At 39.2% G+C, this 25,191-nt stretch overlaps 1 protein-coding gene across 1 annotated transcript in view; it reads right to left on the bottom strand.

Moving 5' to 3' along the window:
• EPB41L4B (erythrocyte membrane protein band 4.1 like 4B) overlaps positions 1 to 25,191 on the bottom strand; it is a 139,175-nt gene that overhangs the window by 30,761 nt on the left and 83,223 nt on the right. The window contains exons 20-21 of the mRNA XM_041483197.1: positions 22,278 to 22,403; positions 11,365 to 11,432 (exon numbers count right to left, since the gene is read on the bottom strand). Of these exons, the coding sequence (XP_041339131.1) occupies positions 11,365 to 11,432; positions 22,278 to 22,403 (194 nt within the window). The remainder of the gene's footprint in view (positions 1 to 11,364; positions 11,433 to 22,277; positions 22,404 to 25,191) is intronic.

The raw sequence follows: 25,191 nt of genomic DNA, 5'->3' as shown, positions 1-25,191 counted from the left end.
TAAGCAAAGGGAGGCAAAAAAGCCCAAATCATCTATTTTAGTCTTGAATTCAATATATCTGATGTGAAAATCTGTGAATCAACCTCATTATGGAAGCTCCCAAGATCATTTTGATCAAGTCAGACTTCAGATTGGAAGACAACACTAGCTCTTCTTTTGCTGAAGCAAAGGTACTATTGGTTACTGAAAAAAATTACATATTCTATTTACCCAAAGTGATTTCCAATTGAAGACTGACATAAGCAGGATAAATATGTTAAGATACATTAAACAACAGAAAATCAAATTCTGAAGGGGTGTAAATGACTGTAATTATTTTCAGCTCAAATATATTAGCTGACATTCTTGCTCTGTATGAGTGGTCCTCACAACTTTCCAATAATTTTGTAAGAGGGTACCTTACAATTTTTAAACCTTTTCACCAACTCAATGAGAATGGAAACAAACAGAGTGGTATAAACTGCATGAGTTGAATAACATTTCCTCAAAATGATAGAAGTGATGAACTAATGCTATGAAGGGGTTCAAGAAACAGCGAAGTGTAGAATAGGAAAGGAAATACAAATCTATTTCCAGTTCATGGGTGCTTCAAATTTCTCAGGACAACATTATAACCTGTGATGTAAGTCACTCAGATACTTTCAAACAAAGGAAGATTTGAAGTGATAATTTCAGCTCTTTTATTATGCTTTTATTACAAAGCCTGTGTATCTCCTTTCGAATACTATGGTTTGTAATTTAAGAAAAAAAAGAGGAAGAGGTGGCGCTTTTGAAGCAGTTATTTCAATTGTCACAATCAAATTTTTGTTTGAAAAGATGTCGTGCAATTTTGTAACTAAAGCAGTTTACAATGATTTCAAAGCAAGTTATAAATCTGACTTTTACATAGGAAAAATTTTAAAATTCTAAGTCTGAATTAATGCTGAAAAAAATGTTTAACATGAAAAATTTCACTCAACTGTAAATAAAGTTTTTGAGATACAAACAGCACCTACTCTCTAAACCAATATAAAGATGAAAAACTTCTTATTTTCCTTTGAATGCTGCAGATTTTCAAATAGGGAAAAAAGTCAAGTAAACATTAGACATACCTACTCCTTTTTCAGCCATTATAATTGCTCAGATAAACTTCACTTATGTTTTGTATCACACCAATAAAGTATTCCACTCACTTATGTTGCAAAACCAATACTATTTTAAAAACAAAATTTTCTTTCCCATTACAATAAAATTTTGACATAAGTTTTGTTAGAGGCTGGCGGCAGCAACTACCTTTCCCCTGAAATTTATCAGGCCTCTGGGGAAGAGACAAGCACCATTTATTGCACATTTTGAGACGCTGCAGGTTAGCTAGGATTTAAATTGAAGTTACCCCCGAATGAAAAGGAGCTGTGGCAATGTCTCAACCCAAAGAGGCCATTAGCACAAGATGAAACATTAGACTAGTCCTACAAACTGCAGAGCTGGAATTTTGCCCTCATTAAAAGCTTGCTAGGTTACCTCTTTCCACACCAGACTAAAAATTCCACTACAGCTCTTGTTTCATCTCCAAACACTCTTCCTCAGTCTGAACCTGCTCAAAACTGTCGTTACTCTCTCAATAGCAACTAGATGCAAGAAGTGCTCAGCTTGATCAACCCATCACCCAATCTGTGTTTTAAAAATGGCAGGCTTTTAATATCATAGAAACTCTTTAAAAAATCTCATTGATATTCCAGAAAAAGTAATAGAATAACTTCTGTTACTGTCCTTTGATTTCTGCAGTCAGAATGCTTATATGGAAAGATATGATTTTTGAAGAGAAGCCCTGTAATTATTTCAATTATTTAAATGGAGTGATTATGTGGAGATATCACCATTTCAAGTTTGTAGTCCTATATAAATTACACAGCTTTATAAACTACTGCAGTCCTGTACAAATTATGCAGCTTGAGGAAAACCAAAAGTGTTAAAGGATCAGTGGGACTCGGAATTAAAATGAAAAAGAAAATGTACAGTGCATTACAGTTCCTATAGAAGGCTCTTTTTCAATGTCATTAATTCATAAACCTTTTTCCTGTAACAGTACCCAACCACTACTGCATACAAATGAAGGTACTGAACCAAGACAGACTTACTTAATGACCTGGCACCTTACATAAAAATCTGTCGCTTCCTGGTGAGAATGACAATAACAACCACGAATGTCAGCATGCTGTGGCAGGTCATCAGAAACTGCCTGTGCAGTGAGAGCCCCAGCACCCTCCTGAGCCACAGCCAGCATACTCTCCAGAACTAGCTTCAGCCTGTTCCACAAGCCTGCACAGCAACACAAACACGACCCAGCGAGAGATCCCCCCCCGACCCAAGGAATCTGTTTTGTTCTCAGACTAGCAGCCAAGAAGGTGACTGAAACCAAAACTACTCACAAAAAAAAAAAAAATTACCCTGTGGAACATTTCAAGTGACCACAGATGTACACTGGTTTACCATGAACCTTCTTTGGGAGCGGAATGCATGTGCTCATGTTGAGGGACTCGGGGTGTCCCACCTCACCTTGGCTCTGATTGCAGGGCTGAGGCCACTCCTGCACCACCCATTTGTGTGCTGTGGCTTTCTTGTGCCCTGCTTGGGTGGCTCTGGGGAGACCTCCATGCTTCTTTGAAACGTGGCAATTGGGCTAAGTAGGATAAAATGATAGTCCACATCATAAATTGAATGGCATTAATTAACTTATCTTACCTTGGAGGATCCAGTTCAGGATTTTAAAACTATCAAAGTCTGCTGGGGGAACACACTTCCTGCACTTGTCTTTAACAGGCTTTATCCTCTTGGCTTCTCTTTCTCTTTGTGCTTATTTTGTCATCTGGAACAATCCCTCTCCCTGTGTCTTCCCAAACTGATGCCAAGAGATAGAAGATAAAACCCCCATGATTACAAGGATACAGCCAGCTGCATGAAAGTTATCCTGCTTTCAGATGCTGACTCATGGAAAAAAAAAAAAAAGCCTCAGAAGGTTGATTTTGGCTGCAGAATTCCCTTTGAGTGGGAACATGATAGTGAAAACTTGGGAAGTATAAGCAAGAAAAAAGGAAGGAGAAGGAAAAATATCTGATAGATGCATTCTCTTGTATATCAAAGACATAGCCTAACAAGCTAAGCAAACACAGACAAACACTCAAATCTTCCCTAAGCCTGTGCTCTTAGGATTTCGCACATTTCTTTTCCAAAGGTCATCTGAAGTTAAGAAGCAATATGTTCTTTTTCACTTTGATAAGCTACCTTTTCTCAGAAGACAGGTTAGCTCTTCAAAACATTGCTTGGACATTTTAAAGCTACTGCCCATATAAAATTTTCTAAATAAAGTTTTTTTCTTCTTTTTACCTCCCATACCCTCTCGTGATAGATTGCAGATGTATAACAAAGATCCTTGCTTCAGTTTATGTGCTTTTCTTACTACCAAATTGAGTTCTGCTTCTTGTAAAGGAAAAAATTCCGTACCCTCCATTGCCCTTGCAATGAAAATTACGTGCAGTCTAGACAAAAGCACGGTGCCCCTGTGATCCAACAGATAGATAATGATGATACAGGAACTGACTTTTCTTTCACAGCTCAGGGTAATGTAGGAGGTCAACACCTGGTATCTAAGGTCAAGCTGAGCTACAAATCCTACCCTTCCTCATAGCAACTAGGACAGCCATAATGAATCCTGTGCTTTCCAAGAAGCCTAGGCACAGTTTAGGGGACACAGAACAGAGCCAAAAAAATGCACCTGGAGTGGGGTATTTAATTAGCTTAACCTCATCTGAAAGGTCTGAGTGCTGCTCCTTTCTCTGTAGTTTGGAGGTTAAGAATACAATTACAAACAATTCATCAGCATTTGGCTTTAGGCAGCAGGTCAAAGAGGTCTTTAAGATGCAGAATAAAGTCAAAGAACATACCTAGGTGTGCTATCTGCAATGTTTAATGCAGACTGGCATGCAAAGGCTATTCAAGAGTTCAGCTTGAAGTTATGACTTTGATGCAGAAATTACTGTGTGAGGTTCCTGCAAAAAGCTAGAGGAGTAGATCCATTAACTTGTCCTTGGACTAAGGCCAAGGTGATGCGTATTTAGATATTTGCTTTATTTTTGGAAATGTTGGCTGAAATTTTTCAGTTGGAGAATGATTCTTTATAATAATTTTTTAAGGTAAAGACTGAATGAGAAAATGAGATTTTTAAAAGCAATTCAAATTTCTTAGGAAGAAGCCAGCAGAGATAATTATTTTAGTTTACCTAGAATATTTCGCAATATATTTATAAGTAGATATTTAAATGTTATATTTCAGACTTTTCCTCACAGAGTTAACTCCATTCTCAATTTAAGAAAAAGCAGCCTGCTTGAATTCACTGAAGTTCATGCCAGGTAAGAGCAAGCACATAATTCTTGATCAGCTTCAGTTCTGAACTTCCTGAAAGTTCTTTTGGACATACATATTTTTCCAGGGAACTGAAGCTTTCATCTTGGGGAAACTAGCTGCCCATAATCATGCAGCTGAAATATCATGTAGCATGAAAGTTACCCTGACTAGTTTCACATTGAATTGTGTACAGATTAGGCAAACATCACTACACTTTGCACCTTGCTTATACAGTCATATTTTGAGAACACCTGCAGAGAGCAAGAGTTCTCTACAAAACATGGTTCAGGTTCAGACTAAGGTATGTCAGCAGAATGTTAGCTCAGAGAGCAAAAGATTACAATTTAAATGTTAATATAGTTTGTGCAGATGAGAATGGAGAGGCAAAAGCACAAGAGTGCAGACATTACTTTGAGAGACACTCCTTCCTTGATGATGCACAGAAGTTGTATTTTAGAAGTATCACTTCGGTCACAAAACGTGTTGGACATTTTCCCATAAATCATAAGTCAGCCAGACTCAAAGCCCAGTGCACCCCAGAGGCACAAGCCATAGCAGCTTAATCACATTCTGACAATCTGTATGAGCAAAGCTTACTCTGTAGTAGGCATTCAGAAGAGTGCCTGAGATTACTTCTCCTGATTCATCGGCACCCCGTAAAACTAGATATTATTTAATGTTTTCCACCCCTCTTTTCTGGTGTGCAGCATCATCAAGCTCTAAGAGATAACATTTAATTTTACGTTACGTGTTGAGCAGCTCCTAATGTAATTAGTCTCAATGTAATGGCGTAATTTGGTTTTGGATGGGAAGATTTACAAAGAAAATTAGAATAAATGAATGCACAAAGCACCAGCTGGTGCTTATACCTACTCCCACATAAGAAGAATATTGCTATTTGCAATCCTGTGAAAGATGAGATAATTTGGATAACAAGGATCAACAAAGGGTGATGCAGCAGTTGGTCTAAACAGAAAGAAATCCACAGACAAATCCTGAACCATGTGGGATATAAAGCCTGCCAAAGCTGGCAGTAACCCAAAAGCATATTTTAAGGGAAATAAATATTGCAGTGCATAAATGTACCACATGGTGCATGACAGCAAATGGCAACAGCAACAAGAACAGTAACAACTGACCAGCCAACTTGAGGTCTTCAGCTGAAGAGGGCTCCTGCCTGACAACTGAACTTATATTTACAATTTTGATCACTATTTTGAGTAAGAGGTTGTCTAATCTCCATCCTGTGTTTGGAGGTTTTCAATATTCAGATAGACAAATCCATGGCTGACTTATCTAGAGTTGTTGACAGTCCTGCTTTGAGCCCTCATAAAATGAAGACTAACACGTAGGAGGTGAAGTAGGTATTAGTGCTTACATGTACCAAACATATAATATCTAAGCTTTCCTGAGCAGCACGTGAACATGAAGAAAAGTCTATATTATCAGCAAATCTTGTTGCTAGGTAATTCCTGTCTTAAAAATTTTACTTCAGTTGCTTACCCAACTTGTTTAACTTTGGGCATTTTTACTAACATTTCTACCATTGGACTCATCCCAAGATTAAAATTTACCTTGGCAAACAGGCTATGCCCCAAGACAGACTATTTTGCTTTGTCCTAAGTAGTAGCAATTCTTAACATCTGAGCTGTTTTGGTGCAATTCTTAACTCTGGAATTCCTTAAGCCAGTACAGCAGAATTATACCTGGGCTTGCATTTAGACATGTTTGAAGAAGAAAACAAACAAAAAAAAAGTGTAGACCTTTATCTCAAATACAGTCTAAATCTGTAGGTGTGAACCTGCATGCACTAGCATATAGATATCAATGCTATAGGATTATCCAGGTGGTCATAGCCAGAAAGAAAACATCACAGAGTTTTGAGGAGAAATTAATGTAATAGGCACTGGGGAAATTGTACAGCTGATGCTTCTCTCTGGCAAAGCTTTGACTAAGAAAACAAATTCTCTTCAGGGGATCTGTGGTTAGCAATATATTCCTTATATTTGATAAACTAAGCAGGCTGGTAATTAGGCAATAAATTTCTGCAAAGAAAGTTCACACGTTCATCTTTCTAGCATCCGTCCCCTTACTGAGAAATGGGTGAGGTTTATAAAAAGGTGAGAAGGTGACTTTGCAATTCCCATTCCCTTGATATGCTGCAGGAGAGAAACGTTCGTGCCCCAAATCAGAAGGTGGGACACACCCCGATCAAGAGGAAAGTGTGACCAGAGATGATAGGAAAGCTGCTGACTACATTTTTAATTTTTCTATTTTGCACAACACTTTATTTTCTTCACTATATTTCCTTCATTGTTTCTGGCAAACAGCTGGAACCCTGATCTCTCAAGGCTAAAAGAATCAAATATAAAAAAAAAAAAACCAATTAGTCAGTAGAGGCAGAGGATGAAAGCCTTATGAAAACTATAAGAACATTCAGTAATCCCAAACACGAATTAAATTGGATATCTAATCAGCAAATTCTCCCAAAACACTTCTCCCTCAACACTTCCATCTGGACACAGAGACAGATTCCTTACAGAGTGTAAGGAATTCTCTAACAGATGGGAAAATACCTCTGCTGCTTCCTCATAATCCCTTCTGGATCATTTTCCACCATGACAGGTCCTTTTACAATACTAAAGAAGAAACTGATCTCTTAGAAAGGCTTTTCTAGCTCTGTTGTAAGATGAATTCCTCTTGTTGGCCCTTAAAAGGACTGACATGATCACTTCTTCCCTTGTACACTTGGGATCTACATCCCAAAAGAAGTAATATTAAAAATCCTAGCAAAATTACTGCCCTTACAAATTCCAAACTAACCCAGTGTTGACACAAACACATTTTTACTACATGCCTTAACAAAGCATGCCTCACCATGTTAAGTGGTAACTGCAAACTAACTGTATCTCTTCTTGATTCAGCACAGGCAGTATAAAAAGACAAAAAAAAAAAAAAAAAAAAAAAAAAAAAAAACCAAAAAAAAAAACATTACACTTTTTTCCCCTTCTTCTTCCAAAAACCAGTGTTCTCTTCTGACTTGTCCAAAATGCATACAGCCCACCTATACAGTTACTAGCATATAGTTGTAGAGTACATACTACTTTGGTGTTGAAGAAAATGTGTGTGCTTTCAGATCTGTTACAACAGAGTTGTAATAAAGAAAGGTTTGACTCTTCTTCAGAGGATTCCTGTGTCTTATCAAGGTAACTCATGGCTCTCCTATTTAACCTGCTAGAGAAACTCCCTTCCTGTTAGCTGTGCTCATTAGACTTTGCTCAGCTGAGAACTCTGTCACATGCAGCCCGGACGGATCCAGCTGAGGCAACAATCCAACTTCCCTGTAGCCATTGTCCAGGTCTGCAGCTCTGTTACAGGCTATCTGCAAAGCAGCAGGGTCACCAAGGGGAATGTACAGCTATGTCCCAATTCATAGTGTGCTCTATCAGTCTTGAGGATTAAAGAGGATGCAAGCTAGAACACTGCAGCACGTATCGGGTTACTGAGTCACCAGCTTTTTCATCGTTTAATGTTGGAACCAGCACTTGAAACAGTCTGGGAGGAAAAAAAAAATCCTATCCTGAGGAGGAAAACCCACAGAAACATGCAGGACTTCTCTCCAGAAGCAGGGAGTGAGAAAGGACTGCAGTCTGCTGTGATCCCATATCCTCCTGCAGCTTAATCTGGTGTGTACAGACTACCTATTAACAGCAAGATCAGGAGAAAACCTTGCAATTCCAGCCAGTGCACCAAATGACAGAGCAAATTTAACAAGATTTCTCCTCTTGAAAGCTGAAAAATTAGTGCTACTTCAGCTTCAGCTCTGATTCCCTCTTCCTCATATTTAAAATTACTTACATAAAGAAGTGTTTGGAGGTTACCAGAAGACACAGAAAACAGGTGGATAAACTGCCTGGTACATGACAACTTTGCATAGTACAACATTATCCTGGGGCCATGCCCAAGAAAATTACTGGAAACCTACATGTAGGAAAAGAGCTATACCACACAGACATATGAGTAATTACTAGTTGAACCAGAACTAATTCTACAAAGAGCTGTAGAAATTGTTAGCCAAATTGAGTCTGTCATGGCAGATGCTAAAATAATTGCTATGGGAGATTACAGGCCATATCCAAGCAGTTTATTCATTAAAAGTGTAAAATTCAGAATGGCAATGGAAGAGCAGACAAAATGGTAGCAAAAAGAGCACAGTTTTTTAATCAAATAAGCACTACTGCCCTCCTCTGTCACCCTCTAGTTCCCCATTAATACGAACAATTCATGCTTCAGTTACTGCTCAAAACTGCATATGTTTGCTAACTAGCAGGCCTGAACGAATTTCCCTATGACTTGGGTTTGGAAATAACAAAGAATTTTGTAGTGTTTTGTACAGTTATCAGTGTGAAAAATACACAAAGTCATTGTCCCTGCTATAAATCCCTTGCATGGATTAAAAGAGTAGAGTATTGTTAAAAAGCTGTGACAGCTACTGGTTTAAACCAGCAAGGTATTTCAGCAAAGAGTCCTCAAAGATTCACAGAGGTGTTGTTTACAGAAATGTCTGCATGAGTACTTGCAGGGAAAAAAAAAAAATATATATATTCCACATGGAAGGGTTTTTTTACCAAGGGTTGTTTTGCTTGTCTCTGCTAAAGAGAAGAGAAAAGCTCCGAGACAATTTGTCTCCCAGTATGAACTAACCCTTGGCTCTAGTCAGATGCAATTCCTAGCAGAGCAAAAGCTCATTTACGTCCATCAAATTCCACAAGACAGAGGTTATAGAGAATGTTATTGGCAAATAGATCACATGCTGGCTGGCTGCAAAGGTGCATATAGCCCAGCAGAAAGGGTAGCTGCTTGAAGGAGAAAGAAAATGGTTAGACACTAGATTTATTTTGCATTTTTCTCAGAGTTTTGAATGCACGCTGCTAAAATTGGTCTATCCCTTAAAACTGGTCTATCCCTGACCATTGATTACTTGTATATGTGCACCTTCAGGACACAGCAATAAAAGAATACCATTTCATTTGGTACAACTCACTGTAGAGGAAATGATGCATGACATGACACAGATAAAAATAAATATTAGACAATATATTTATACACCAGAACGCTGCATACCAAGAACTCCATAGTAACTCTTACAATTTTATAAGATTGGATGTGTGTGAAAGAAAACAGTGAAATTTGCTTTGCAGCCAGGTTACCAACCTTACCTCATGCTGAATAGTACTTTACTAAAAAGCGCTGTACAAAGCACACCACTCATTTACAGTTCAACATGATGCAGCAGGAGAGAACCTATTCCAAAATGTGGAGTAAAAAGGCTTTTCTACAGATATTATGCAGAAGTTCAGCAGAAGTGATTAAGGAAAACAAGTCTGTAGCCACATTCCCAGACACACAGGGATGTACAAATTAGGTCCTCCCGAACTGCTTCTGGAAGTGACAGCAAATCAACAAAGTGCTGTGGCAGAGAACATGTGAAATCCATTTCAATTAAACAAAGGATTAGGTCACTGTGCAATGTATGTAATGAGTTTTCTTAAGAAAGAAAAGAATTTCTCAAGAAAGTTTTGTGCAGGTCTAAGAAGATCAATGACACAGAGGAAAAAAGGGGGTTCTAAATGTCAAACAGACTTTACAGCCTCTTGGACAAACAAATGAGAAAATCATAGCCTCTCAGGTGAGATATTTCAGCTCCACAGGGTATCCTGAGATAAGAGACAGCAAAACTGGGAATCACAGCTGCCCTGCAAGCAAGCCAGGCACTGCCATGGGAGGAAATAGCATTGCCTCTTGTGTCTCCTTCTGCCTCAGCACCACCAACCATCCCCACCATTCTTCTCTAGGTAGCTGCTTTCATTAAGGAAACACAGCAACTCTGCTAGCCCGATCTGGTCAGAAAGGAATTTATGAATGAAGTGGTTTTTGAAGGCTAGCACAGATTTATCACATTGTAAGGAAAAGACACATTTGAAAAATAGGTTGACAAATTTTCCCAACTATAAGTGTTTCTTCTTGAGTTCAGAATGACTTAGTTTTTCAAACCTAATTCATTATTCCCCTCAACTAGATTTTTCTATAATGTGATTAAATGTCTGTTTTCTGTTGCAAGAATCACCACCCAAAAAATAATAAAATAAAATCATGAGATGACTAGTGCTCTGGTACATATGTATATTTCATATACATGAACATATAAAAAACAGATACACTTGTGTAATTAGCTGATTACCAGCCGTGCTCTGAATCCACAATATTTTTCCCTCAAACTCTCCCCTCTGATTTCAACACTGCAGATGTTCAAAGTGACAGAACTATCAAACACATAGAGGCAGGCAATTTCCAAATGCTCCTGCTGTAACCTCTTCTCTAATCACCTGCTGGAAGACAGCATACTGTGCCACTCAAATAATGTTTACAATTAATATCCCTCTTCAAAATGGCCACTCCAATAAAGACTATTATCCTCTATCAACAGAAGAAAAGTACAATCAGAAGTAGTCACTACTGTCTGTAAATGAGCCATTTTTCTGAAGACTGTATACCACATGCCTCTTCTTCTGCAAAGAAAAGACCTTGCACAAATCAGGAAAATGCAGACACAGGGATATTCCAGTTTGGACACCTAGCATACTTCTGATAGAAAAGTTATGAAAACTGACTTATTTTTATATAAGCTTTTCTAAGATTGTCACTAGACCTAATTTCTTACCCAGAGCTTTTGTCGTTTATTCAAATAGATACACTTTAAAGCTAAGCTTTTATCAGCTCTTAAACTATATCTGATATATATGTATAAAAAAAGCACTGTTCTGACAGCCACCTTCTCCTCAGGTCATTGCATGTTGAACTTTACACAGCAGCCTGGAGATGAGGAAATTGAACTGTAACAACAAGTTGAAATAATGTTTGGGAAATGCCTCATTACATCATACATTAATTTTTTGCTTCCCCTACAGACAAGAAGCAACAGACCTTACATTAGGGTCCTGCAGACTGGAGGTCTTACTGGGATTTACAAAAGAGGTCTCTTCTTTCACAGCCTGTTAAAAGAAGGAGCCAAAGTTTAGTACAAGGTCCATGCATTTAGGATAATACAACTGCTTATTAAAAAAGTATTCCTGTAAGCACCTCAGAAAACTGCAGTACCCAAAATGCCTACTCTGCCCAGATTTTAAAGACATGATCTTTTTGGATTTTCATCTCCTAGAGCTGAGATTCACTGTGATGAGCAGCAATGTACAATGTGCAGGGCAATAGTGTAAGGGAGAGATTGGTACTGGAGGAGAAAGAAAGGAACACTGACATTGATGGCTCCTCCAGAAAGCACTTGAAAAGAAATCATACAAAGTCTACACAGACATACTGTAATTGAGCTGTCCTTTCAATTGGAGTAGAATAAATATTTATTCTGAAATAATGATGCCAACTTTTCCTCCAGTTTTTGAAAACCTAACTGAAAAATGTGATCCCCTACATATATTCACAGTGCATGCACAATTCACAGAAAATTTCACCCACTACTGCTCTCTGCTAAATTACAGAGTCCTGCCTCTCATATGCCATTTGTCTGTCGATCTGAAAATACTAGTATTGCAAAATAACTTACATGGAAATTGCTTTATCACCTAGGAAATGCCCAATCTAGGCAGGTATTGATATACTCTTCATCTGAGAGGCAGTATTCCCAATCCATGTGTAAATGCCAGTGTGAGGACAACACTGCCCCCACTACAGAAAATACTGACTACAGAGACAAGAGTATTTCCAAATCAGTCAGGGACTTCTCAGACTTTTGACATTTGCACCCCACTACTGAACAGAAGGGGACTGAAATAGTCCCACAACAGAGTGGTTTTTCAGTGTTCAGTATCTGAACCACAGTAATTTGAGGCCATAGGTCCAGATCAAATTAAATTAAATGTGTCAGTCTAATCTTCTTAAAAAAGGATGAAACAGATTTCTTCAAATCCATCAAAACCAAATCAAAGGATTTTACAGATATGTAAAAATATTGTAATGTTACATAAGACCTTCCATTCAATAAAAATTTATATATTCCATTTGTGGGTACTCATAAGAAAAGGAAACAAAATCAAAGCGGAGTTTCTTCTATACCTTAGCAATGAACTAAAATAAAATATCAGTAGGGATACTCAATGCTTGGGGAAATCACCCAAGCTGTGTTGGGTTTGTTTTCCCCTTGTGCTAGAGGGAACAGAACCCTCATTGCCATTTCCCAGATCATTATTTACCAGATCATCAGCCATGGTGGGAAGGGACTGTTCCAGTTTGTATGCACAATTAACTGTATGGGCAATTAAACTGGAACCACTGGGAGCCTGACAGAAAGTGAACTCCGCTCTGGGTCTTCTCCAGCCCAGGCAAGAACCTGAAGTGATGGGTTAGAGGGCATTTTGAGACAAGTCCTTTAGTAGGAAGTTCATCCCTTCCTATTAGAATTGTTGAACCTTGTATGTTGATACCAAAGCCCCCATCTGCAGAGAGGGGGCCCTCTGACCCTCATCAGCAGCTTTATCCCACTCCTAGGGGGCTAGTTTACACAGAGGAAGCTGGTTTGCAGCTAGGTTACTTGGAGGAGAACAGGATCAGCAGTAGCTACAAGGAGAAGCTCCCCTCCAATGTAGTGCCCTTACATATTTGGTTTTAATCTTCCTCAAGCAGAGGTTTTCTCAGTCCTGCATAAACACTCCAGAAATTAAGGAATCAGATAAATGTGGGACATAATCACACCATGATTGCAACTCAGCCACCAAATGTTTTGCTGCTAAGGTTTTCAGTGAATTAGTGTCACATCATAAACCATTTGGGGATCAGAAGTGCAATTTTAAAATTTTAATAAATTTGTAGCTTTAAGAAATTCAGCTCAGGTTTAGAAAACATTTTTTACTAGTCTTCTAGTAGCTCTGTCTAGCAGAATGTTTATTCAAAATCTATTGATTTCTTGAAAGGAAAGAAAAAAGTTTTTAAGGACTTGAGAGAAAGCATTGAAAATCATTTTTTGCCACAGATGAGCAGTGGAAGCAATATTTCTTTGTTCTACAGAAATTATAATGCTTTTTATAAAGCTGTTTGGTTTCTGAAATCTGTAAATGTGAATCCAGCTGTCAGAAACCTAATACAAGGTCTCTTGTTCCACATTGATGTCTTAGCAACATTTTATTGTTAAGCCTGTCAAGCTAGCTGCTTATTATGTGTCAAATTGGTTACTTTTTAAAACTATAAATTTTAGTTCATTCCAATTTTCACCAAAGCAATTGATCTGCATTTCAAGATGCACTTGAACACAACAATAGAAAAGAGATTACATAGATCAAGAATGCAATGCAGGGGTTGTGACCAGCAATGAGATTTTTAAAATTCCACCTACTTAAATGTAATATGCCATGGATCTCATTAGCCAGCTGAGAGGACTTCACTGTGTTAGACCCTTGGTGACTTCTCAGCTCTGTGACTACATTATTTCTCCTTTTGTCTTCTCTCCATTGGAAGGCTAAGACTGCATCTCAGAAGTCATATGTTCCTAAGCAGCATGACCAGCATCCTCCATCAATGAGGAATTTCTCTTGGTACTAATTTTTCTCCATTATTACTAATGTTTGAGAGATCAGAAAATACTCCTATACCCACAAATAAGCACTGCAGACCAGTGAGCAAGTAATCCCACTCTAAATTGTAAGGAGAGAGGGAGCTTGTGAAGAAATGGGGGGGCCTGAACAGCCTCAGGTGATGAGGCCTGAGCTCAGGGTGCCATAGACGTGCACTGGCAGGTACAGACTAACAAGGATGGGCTCATTCTTCTCACCTTATGTGTCTCCTCCCTATCTGTGGATGAAGAGACACAGGAAAATGTTATACTTGCAAACCCTTCTGCAAAGGGCTTCAGCTGTCAGAAAGTGTACCACCCCTGCTTCACTTGAGGGCTTACTGGCTTTTGGGTTGTTTGTTTCAGAATGAGGTCAGTAAGTCATCAACTGGCAGCCTGTTGCTTTTATTTTTCTTCTTAACACTGCAAATCACATTCACTAATCACAGAAGTACTTTTGCAGCCTTACTGAAAAGACACGACTGTAGAACAAGGGTTATGCCTGTAGAGGCAGAAGCAAAGCATGAAGCTGCTTAGATCTTAACTAAGGCAGATTCTCCCCTCCCACAGAGGCTGCTACTCTGAGGGAGAGATTTCAGGGCACAGCAGACCTGGAAGCCCAATTTATACAGAAGCAGATTAATTTAATAATTACCCAAAGAGAAACAAGTTTCTCTTCTGGCTACCAGACTGCAAACCAAATTAAAAGTTGATCCATATAATCCATCCACACAATGCCATTCTCTATTTTTTTTATCTGCATCAGGCCCAGAGGAAAAGAAAAATCATTAATGTTCTGTTTTCATATGCCATTAACTTTCTGGATGATATTAGAAACAAAGAATTACTTTATCATATTAAGCCTTACTTTATACTATTTAGGGACAAGAAACATGACTGGGCAGCAATGCCATTGTGCAGGCTCTCTTAACAGATGATTGCTAAGAAATAGTTTCACCAAAGGATGAAAAGAGGAGAAAAGTATCTAAATTTTGCCCACAGCTCTCTGGGCCATCTACCTATGGGCAGCTGGGAGTTCTCAGACTACTTTTCAGTCAGCTCCTGAGCAGTGCTAATCCCTGCCGCTGTCTTGGCAGCCAGGTCCTTTGGAGCCTTAGAGAGGGGGTGGATGCTCCAGGGATGCTACACCAGACTCTGCTGAGCTTTCTAGAGGGGGTGGGAACACTTTCTGGCCCATGAGAGTAATCACATGCATGAATTCATAAACCCTGGTGGCTGGATTTGCCTAGTGAACAGCAGCTCCTTCAATTTTCTTCTGAAGAAAGAGTTAGCCCCAGGGTAATGGAGGACAGAACCTTAAAATGGGAATTGGGTGCACCAAGCATGTACCAAGAGGGAAAATACAGTAAAGACAGAACTTTGGGTGCAGCCTTCTGTGATTTTTGCCAGTCTGTGCAAAGCAGTCTGTGTTCTTCATGCCTCAAGCAAGCACCATGGTGTGCTAGTGTCATCTGTGTCCCTCCTCCTTCACAAGGGGCATTGCTGTGGCTCTCACCTCTACTGATCCAAAATAGGAGTACCTTGGATAAGCAAGAAAACTGCATGAAGAATCAGATCACTGCAGCCAAAGGGGAGTGCCAGGTTCTCATCTGAGAAAGACAAGGGTCTAGAAGGCTCATAGGAAACAGATGATGGCTCTTATTTAGCCATTTCACAAAGTTCTCAGTTGCAGAAAGGAAGGGAGAGCAACACAGCTTTCACATGTTTGGAGATCTTCAAAGGTAAGGAAGGAAGGACTCTCACTGCAGTGGCCTGGAAATACTTCTCTATCTTGGCTCTTTCTGAATCTGCAATGATGGTAAGGAGGCCTGAATCATATTTGATTTTTCAGGTCTTTATCAACAATTTAATCTTTTGTCAGGCATGCCAAATGTTGGCTGATCTCATTAGATAATACAGACTAAGGAACAAGTCATCAGGAAGAATGTTCTGCCAAGGTAAATCTACCTTGGTGATTTAATATGTCAAATGTAACTTTTCAGGCAGAAAATGATGTTTATGTCTCTTGGGAACAGACTACTCTGTTTTTTCCCCTCTGAATGAGGCCTGGCACCATGGGCTATGGCGGGGCTCTTACACATCAAGGCAATTAACTGTACTTGTCTCATCATGTCCTGGCACGTAGAGTCACGCCAGAGAGGAGACAAAGCTGACACACCCACAGCTCTGGGAGTCTTCTGACACCACTGCCACATTTGCCTCCACTATCCCAGGGAATAAACTGAAGATCTCATCAGTTCTCATGTTCTGTTTATATAAATCTTCACTCCCCTTCTGTACCTCCAGCAAGGCTGCCACATCATTTCCTCAGTTCCTTCCCCGAGTTTGAGGTATCATTGCTGACACACTTCTAATGAGCTGCCATGTATCCTATATTCATTACACACAATCAAAATCTTGTAGTTTTATACCTGTGGAACCATCAAATTCCTGTAGCCTCACTTTTTAAGTTGAGCAAACCTGTTTCAACATAGCAACTGAACACAGAGAATTTGAAGCTGAGCCATTTTTAAATTCCATTGTTATGAACAATTACAACTGATATGGTGTCGCACTTGCTGCTGTTCCAGTGCTGTTGTGCTGAGAGTCCCAGAGTAGTTGCTTCTTTTTACCTAGCCCGAAACTTGACAGTGAGGTTATTGCTCATCCAAGTGGGTGACTAACAGCAACAGCTTTAGCAAGGAAGGCACAGTGTACATAAGGAGCTGTGGAAGCTTCCCCCACAGCCTGAACACCTCAGCTGTGACCTGTTATGCTCACATAATTTCAGTTCTGATCTCTGTGCAAAGACTGTCAAATTGTGCAGTAGCTCGGTGCTGTGAATAAGGACGGATGGAGATAGGGAGGAAAGGAGAAGAGGGAAGCAAACAGCAACTAATTCATGATAGAAGGAGCATGAAATATTGGAAAAGCTGATCCTTTCAGGGTACTTAAGTCAACATCTAGTGAAAGCTGAGAATTCCTCTGGGTATCCAGAAGGATTTGTTTAAGTCCTATTATAAGAAAGATAGCATACGATTATAAATCCTCAAGTGTCTTCCCCTCACCTACTCTATTTTCATTCATGACCTGATTAGGGTTTGAATCCAGATCTCCTTAAGTGAATAAAGCTCCAAAGACCCAGTTTACACAAAGACAGGGAATTTTTTCTAGAAATATATGGCAAAAGCATCTGGACTTTGAAGATGACAAGTCCTTGAATCTTTCCTTAAAGGAGGCAGAACACTAAAAGAGACAAAGAATCATCAAGAATGTAACCATGACAGACTGGCACTGTGGATCACCTCATTCCTGCACTTTTTCTACCATAAATAATGCATAGATGCCAGTCTCATTTACATTGCAGCCATGGCTTGCATCTATGTAGAGAGCACAGGATGACACCAGTATCCTGCATGACCTGAGCTATTTTCTCTACCACGGACCAGTCCTTTCCTCAAGAACACTTTAAACAACACAGACAACCTGCACTTATTCACATATTTGCAATACTTAAGGCAAAACTACATTATATTCAACCTGTATTTCTTTTTAGAAAAGGGAGAAAAAAGAGAGAGATGGCTATCGACCTGGCCTAAAAATTTGCATGTGTATAGGCTTGTCAAGAAAGCTAGAGTGTGAAAGGAGTTAGAGGACTGAACGTCCCTTTGTTCAGCCTAAATGTCCCTTTGTTTACTGAGAACCAAGGCAGGGGAATCAATGGCTTGAGAACCCAAACCTGGCTGATTGAAGATACCTCTCCCTGGCCAAGAGTTTCCATTGGGGTTGAAAAGGGACAAAATAAATGGGACTTTGTATGCTCTTTTGTAAGGATCCTGTAGCTCCAAACCACCTTTTCTCACCACTTTTCCTTCTCAGCAAACAACCCATAATGTAGCTCAGTAGTAATGACACCTGTATTTGTCTTCTATAAACTGCACTGCAAAAATGTACCTGCAGAATGAGCTTGGCCTTCCCTTGTCTGCAGACAAGGGGAAAATGTGAGTGATGCAAAAATCAGCTGCAGTAGAAATCTGTGAGAAAAGGGATCCTTCCCTGGGCTAACCTCCTGGACACACATCAACCCAAGGATTTAGGAAAGCCTGGGTAACAGGTGCAGAATACAGACACCACTTGTGGATGAAAAACTGCTACAACACTGCCTGCCAAAATAAAAAGCCCTGCTGAGATAGCTGTACATTTGCTCAGGGCCCTGTGCTTAAAATTAAGGATAATTAGGATTTGTCCAAAGCCAAAATGGATAAAAATAGCAACTGAAACCTTCAAGTATCTTTCCTTCATCACTTGGGCCAAGAACTTTTTGGCAAAAGGGACTCTTTGTGATACCAACAAGTCATGTCTGCTCAATCACAGCATATCAGCACTGACTCATGCAAACTGCAGAGGGGTTTTAAATGCTAGGGAGAGCTGGTCTTTTGTATTCTGACAGCTCCTTACTGCTGCTTTATACGAGTACCTCTCAAATGAAGAGCCTGGAATATATGCAAAAAAAAACCCCCAAAAACCGATATGTCAGTTGTTTCACAGTGTTTAGGGCTCCCCTGGAGCTTAATTATGTGGGAACTGTGACAGGTAGTCTGTCAGCTAAAAGGTGGCAGATCCCTGTGGCACAGTTTGAGAGGTGTGTTGTGAAACATTACTCATTTGCTCTCGCCCTACAGGTAACTGTATGGCATGCCCTGTGCAAATCACAGCTTCCCACAGCTGCATGTGGGCTCCTCACGTTTCTCACCTGTGGTGTCCATGGCAGTGAGCTCCTAGATCCAGCTTCCAGCATCCCTGTGCACACTGCAGTTTGATTCTACATTTAGATGAGCAGCACATAAATATTCCCATCTTCACCGAATAAAAGAAAACCAACCCTCACTCATGTTAGTTTTCTGCTTCTCTATAACTCTAAACAACAAGCAGGGCTAAGTGATCAGCACCATAACCTTACAAATTTTGTCTCTAACTCAGGGTTATAACTGTGGGAGATGTATTGTCCCCTAGGAATGTGATAAGCTCTTCGGCACAATTCTGAAATGAACAAGCACAGAGATCATATTTCAGGATATATTTTCAAATGTCTTGCAACATTTCCCCTGCTTTCATTTTTTAAATCATAAGCACTGGAATAATTCATTTCTAAGGCTCTCTCTTGTGTTGGTGCCTAGCTGCCACAAAAAAAAAAAAAAAAAAAAAGGTAAACTACAAAAAATTTCTGTCCCAACTTATATTTTTCATTTGGTAACATTTACTCCGTTCTCTGAATTAACAAGGAACAGCTTCTTCTTCTACTACATGCAGGAGGTGCTTTCATAAACTTGTCACATCCTGATGTTAGTAGCATATGGTATTGAAAATATTCCTACTGCTTGAAGGGAGAGCTGTTACAAATACTTCAAGCAACAGTTTGTTAATTTTGAATACAATCCTCCAGTGCACCAATATTTTTCTCATGCTTTTAAACTTAACCATATAATGAAGAAACCCCATGAAGTTTCAAATGAACGAGTTAGACAATAGATTTTTTGGGAGGCCCTTAGAAGAACATTTCCTTTCAAACACCAGTGTGCATAAGATAGAGTGTTTCTTTCTTCTTCCTTTTACAAACTAGAGGAGCAAATTCTCTTTTTTTTTGTCCCTTCTTCTTTTTATTTTTTTTTAATTTTTTGTGCTATCATGGAATATGGGAATAACTGTGCTCTAAATGAAGAAAAGCAAGGCTTTTCAACTTTGCTTTACAACTCAAGGAATATAGGCTGTGCCTTACAGAACCTAGATATACCTCTTGTTTTGGCTGCCTAGTAAATTGAAATATGACAGTACAAAAAAGAAGAGATGAGAAATTGCAGTGTTAAGAAGAAGGCTAGAAGGCAAGACTTCTCAGGGATATAATATGGAACTGGCATCAAAAGACAGAATTGGGCAGAGGATAACATCATTACTCCTCCAGATATACTAAGCAGCAAGATATGTCAGATGGGATCAAAGAGGGGCAGGATCACAGCCCTGGGGGAATATAGGGAGTTAAATAGTTGTCTTCAATGAAAAAAATTATTCCTTATCTGCTCTCTCTAAAGGATGCTGTGTCTCTCAGCAGTGTAATTCCATCCCAGCTCACTTTTCCCAGATGACAGATTTCCACTGGGAAATGGCTTAGCTATTGGTATTCAGTTGTCTGGGGAGCTGGGGGAAGGTAGAGACTATAACTGGGTGGATTTATGGTATCTAATACTATAAAGTGGTTTGTCAGGTCCTCCTGTAGCAGCCTTCCCTTCTCTCACCTTCTAGATGATAAATGTTGTGTTTCCACTGGTTCCTTCACCATGACCATTTTTCCTACCCTTTTCAGTGCTTGTGTAGCCACAGCTTCTTACTGTAACAGCTGATCACTGCCTGGTCTCTGCCTGCTTATTTTTGCAATGTATCTGATCTTTTATAATTGACAGGAGGGGAGCTCAAGTGCAGAAGAACTCATCTCTAGTTACACAGGCAATTTTGTGGCTAATCAGGTAGTTGAATGGGGATTTCTAAGATTAAGGTGACTTCTTATTTTACTGGCTATGATTCTTAAGCCACACTTTGTTAGCAGTGAAAGTTTCAAGGATTTCAAACTGAACCTTATGCAATTATTTTTCCACAAGGTATGCTATACTGTAACAGTCTTCTTTACCTTTCTTCCCCTGAAATAAGAAGATTTTTCCCATTGAGGCCAAGTCCACAGACATCTACTTAATCCAATTTGATTTTTAAAGCCTTGTGAAAAACAACACAGGCAAGAAGGAAAAGAGGAATGCTCAGTTTGCTCTGAAAGTTATTTACAACACAGCAGCAGCAGCTAAAGAATATGGTTATGGCAGAAAAAGCAACTCAGGATGCTTTCTCTTGGAAAGCCTCACACTGAAAAATTAAGGCAGAGGAGGTCAATTGAGAGATGCATACATTAAGCACATTTCCTATCTTGCCTTAATAATGTATTCTGAATGCAGCAGCACACACTGCTTCCAGCCTTTAACTATCCAGTCAAACATAATCATTAAGCATATTCAGGAGAAAATACAAATCTGAGAGGTATACCATGACATCCTGTAGAAAAGACACACAGGAAAAACAGAAGGTAAACCTAGGGGCAGAAATGTGCTGCATAAAACACAGTGGATACAACACAGAGTTCAGAGAGGTGAGAGAACTGCTTTAAGCAAAAACAAAAAGAAAAAAAATCACCCAAACAACTCCTTCCTCCTTATGCTGCCAGATTTATGGTTTCTGCTATTGAGATCTAAGGCAGTCAGAATAACCAAATTTTGATGCTTCCTCAAATCTAGCTAGACCAGAGGTAATGTAGCTCTCAAATGAAAGATCTGCCCGGGAACAACAAATACACAAAGCTCATTGTTAACCAAGTCCTTTGCAGGGCAAGTTGACCTGCTATGTTATTGTGAAAAGAAACAAAGCAATGGAAATACCAACATAATTTGTATTCAAAGAGAATAATGTGCTCAAGGATACCACAGGAACTTGGGATAACATTGTAACAATCTTTCTACCTCTATTCTTGTTCCTAAAACTTTGTATTTGGTTTTATTTTTTGGCACTGATGGCATTATCTTTTGTCCACAAATTTCACTTAAAAAGAATCACTAATTTTAGGTTTCAGCCTCTGACAGGGAAAATAACTTTTTGCAGTCATGCTATTTAGCATCAGTTTTCAGTTGTATGGCATAATTAAAATAGTATTTTTGAAAAAGGATGTATCTAATGTAAACACAACTAAGCAGTGAAAATAGAAGCTCGATATTTAATTAAAAGCACACAAACAAATAGGAAAGCAAAAGAATAGCTAATATTTCACACTCAGACCCAACCCCTGAAATAAAGATTGAATTTGGATATATAGATATTAATATTAGAACAATCTTAACCCCAGTTTCTATGAGTAGTGGGTAGCCTCAGAAAACTCCAGAGGTTACTCAGTTTCTAAGATACAAAATAACTAAAAGCTACAGTGACAAAACAGAGATTTCCTGAGGCATCTTTCCTATTTTCTCAGCCTCTCCTGGCTGTATTAATCATGTCAGTTAGGATAAATTTCCTACTTCCACCCTATCAATCATTTTGAGTTACCTGAGGAAACTGCAGAGCAGCTAGAGAACACTATGTCAATGTGCATACTTGACTAAAAATTATGTTCTTCCTCAGGAGGAACAATGGGATTTTGGAAAACTGGTGAAAGCTATACAAAAACTAAAAAAGCAGAGTATTAAACACTGTTTACCTGGGCACCTACTCTAAAAGCAGCTTCCACTTGAGCTTTGAGGATGTTGCACTTCAAATGGTCAGGTACAGATGAAGGTGACACAGGGGCATGAAGCGTCTTTTCTGATACCTTCTTTTCTTCAGCCTGCATTTATTAAAAAAGCAGTGACATACATTAGAAAGCTACGTTCATAAAATTATCAAAGGTTAAATTTTTATTTGTAAAAACTTGATTCAGCAATACTGGCTAAAACTTCCATATTCATACCCTGATAGATACATCTTAGAAACTTTCAAAATATTTAATGACTTGATACTATGTTCAAGACAAGAATAGCCCCAGGGAAGCCTGAGTAATAGAAGCAACAAAATGATGTGGAATAAAGGTATATTAAAAAAGCCCAGCCAGGCCCTGGAGTGGTTGTTCAAACCTGTGATCACATTGAAAAAACAAAACATCATCTCAAAATATCCCACAAAAGGCAGAAGAGCAAAGAGCACAATTATAGTGAGCACTGTTTTTTTACACCACCCTTAAAATTCAAAGCTTTGCAAGTTTAACCAAAGAAATGTGAAGAAATCTCCACTTAATTGCAAGCCAAGCAAAATCTTCTTCATCAGAAGGAAAAGAAAAATCAAGGAACTTTAAACATTGCTGAAGCTGTTTCCAACTGATATAAATCCTTTACCTATGCAGTGATCTGAATCAGAAATGTTGGCCTCAGGATAGCTAGTGTAGTGCCCTGGTCAAACATGGCCTAAAGGTTTTGTGCCTTGAACAAACTATATCCAGCAGAAATGCCATATTAATAAACTTCCCATGCAGAAAAGGAAAACAAAAAGACAATGTAAGACTAATGTATCAACAAAAAGAGTATGGTGAGACCAGGATTGTAAACATGAACCCTTTAACAGTCAAACTGTAATATGTCACATATTTTTAGAGAATAATTGGGCAATGGCATAACAGCCATTGCAAACTTTTCTATTCTTCCTGGAAGTGACACCTGAATTACAGGTGAGTAACAGCCTGGATTATGCATTCATTTTCTGCTCTCATGGCTGAGAAAGGTGAGTGGTTGTATACAGCCAGAGAGAACAGATATGTAATGCTGTCATTCAGATTTCAGCCAAAACAGGTATAATGCATCAGTACATCAGGTCCAGTGATCCTCGAGGTTCACCTCTGCCAAGCATTTCAAGACAGAACCAATCATTTTTTTTTTGCTGCTGAAATTACCATATTTAGCCCTTTAACTTCAAAATCTGTCTCCTTTATCCTTCCTCCTGCCCTCCTCCATGGCATGCCACTGGCTGATGGTTACTACAGTCTTACTGACTCTTTTCTCAGGTCCTTGAGCAAGCACAGACAAATGGGAATATCAAGATTTGGGGAACACTTTCTGCAAGTGGAACAAGTCACAAAAGCAATTGTGTTGCTTGAGGAAACTATTCAGCAAACACTGGGGAGGGAAAGATCCAGACTTTAGCAAAGCTCTGTTGAGACTGCAAGATATTTATGTGTAAGCAAAGTTGGTCTTACAGCCTTCTGCATTCAAAATTCCATAGCTGCCAGGTATGATTTTGAACAACTGTCTGGTAAAGGACTGCTCATCATGATATTTTTTTCTCTGCCAAATTTCTAATGATTCTTACATGTTTATTTGTCAAGCTACATTTACTTTTTTTAGATGAAGATATATTTGGACTTCCTAATCTCCCCAGTCTCCTCCTAAGGGAAAAAGAAAGTACATAAAATGAAAAGTGACAGTGTCTAGCTGGAGCAACTTATGGAACTGTAGTCATCTATTCAGTCTTGATCATAACAATAGTTCGGCAAGTATATGAAGAAAAAAACAAACCACCAAACCCAAACACGAAATATTTGATTGCCATAGGTGTCTTTTCTGGGATACTTGTGAAGCTGAGAAGTGGAGATAATCAAAAGGACACAATTATTTGTAAAGAATGCACAGCTTTTACTTCACTGATATTCTTGGTAGACAAAGTGAACCCATTTTAAAAAGGCTGTTATTTCTGCCAACATTCATGTGTATTGATTTCTAACAGCAGAAAAAACAACACATTAAGCAGTGGCATTTCTAAAGGCCATGCAAAATCTCACCTTTATTTTAACACTGTATACTAATTAAATAACATTTCAGTCAAGCAAGATTAAACAATTGTATTTTACTTGCTATAGCAAGACTATTGAGACTATTGAGTCTTGTTTAGGAGACAAGCTTCTTTCATAACAAGAAATGTTCCCAAGTCCCATCCCTCTGTTATTCAGATGGATATAGATATTTTTCAGTCCCATTGTTCTTCTTCCACTGCCCAACTTTTCCACATCGACCAAGAGGAAAATAAAAACTGCCAGGGCTGCCCTATAGCTGGAAATCCTCAAAAGATCTAAATCTCCTGCTATATTCAGTATCGTGCAGACGATTCCATTTAATGGAGATCCCCAGTGTGAGATCTGATGTGCAAGTCCCACAACGAGATTCCAGAGAGGTCCAAATACTGATGATGGTGGTTGACCTGGCTGAAAGAGAAAGCTGCTGCTAGAAGGTGCATACTTCTCAGAAGCCAGTGCTGGGTATTCAGTTCTGCTTTAGTCCTTGTTTGGGTCACTTTTTAAGGGTTTCACCTTCAAGCAAGCAAAACTTGCTTTGCTTGCACTGCAACAGGAGCAGCAGCACCTTTAGTGACTGTTCAGACATGAAGAGCAGACACTGCAGCAATTGCTGCTCGGCCTCATCCTGCTCAGCAGCTGCTGAGCCAGCAGCCAAAGCCATGACGTCCCCCTGCCCCAGTGGAAATGCCAACTGCACACAAACCACACATGGGGCTTGGGAGTGCTCGGCCTGACCCAGGCCTTCTTTAGCTTCTGAACATATGTCAAAGGCTTCTTTGCCTGCATGCCTTGGCAC

The sequence above is a fragment of the Pyrgilauda ruficollis genome, unplaced genomic scaffold (assembly GCF_017590135.1).
Source record: "Pyrgilauda ruficollis isolate IOZ18807 unplaced genomic scaffold, ASM1759013v1 scaffold116, whole genome shotgun sequence".
NCBI lineage: Eukaryota > Metazoa > Chordata > Aves > Passeriformes > Passeridae > Pyrgilauda > Pyrgilauda ruficollis.
Note: the sequence above shows the minus strand (reverse complement) of the source record. Positions and strands in the feature narration are given on the sequence as shown.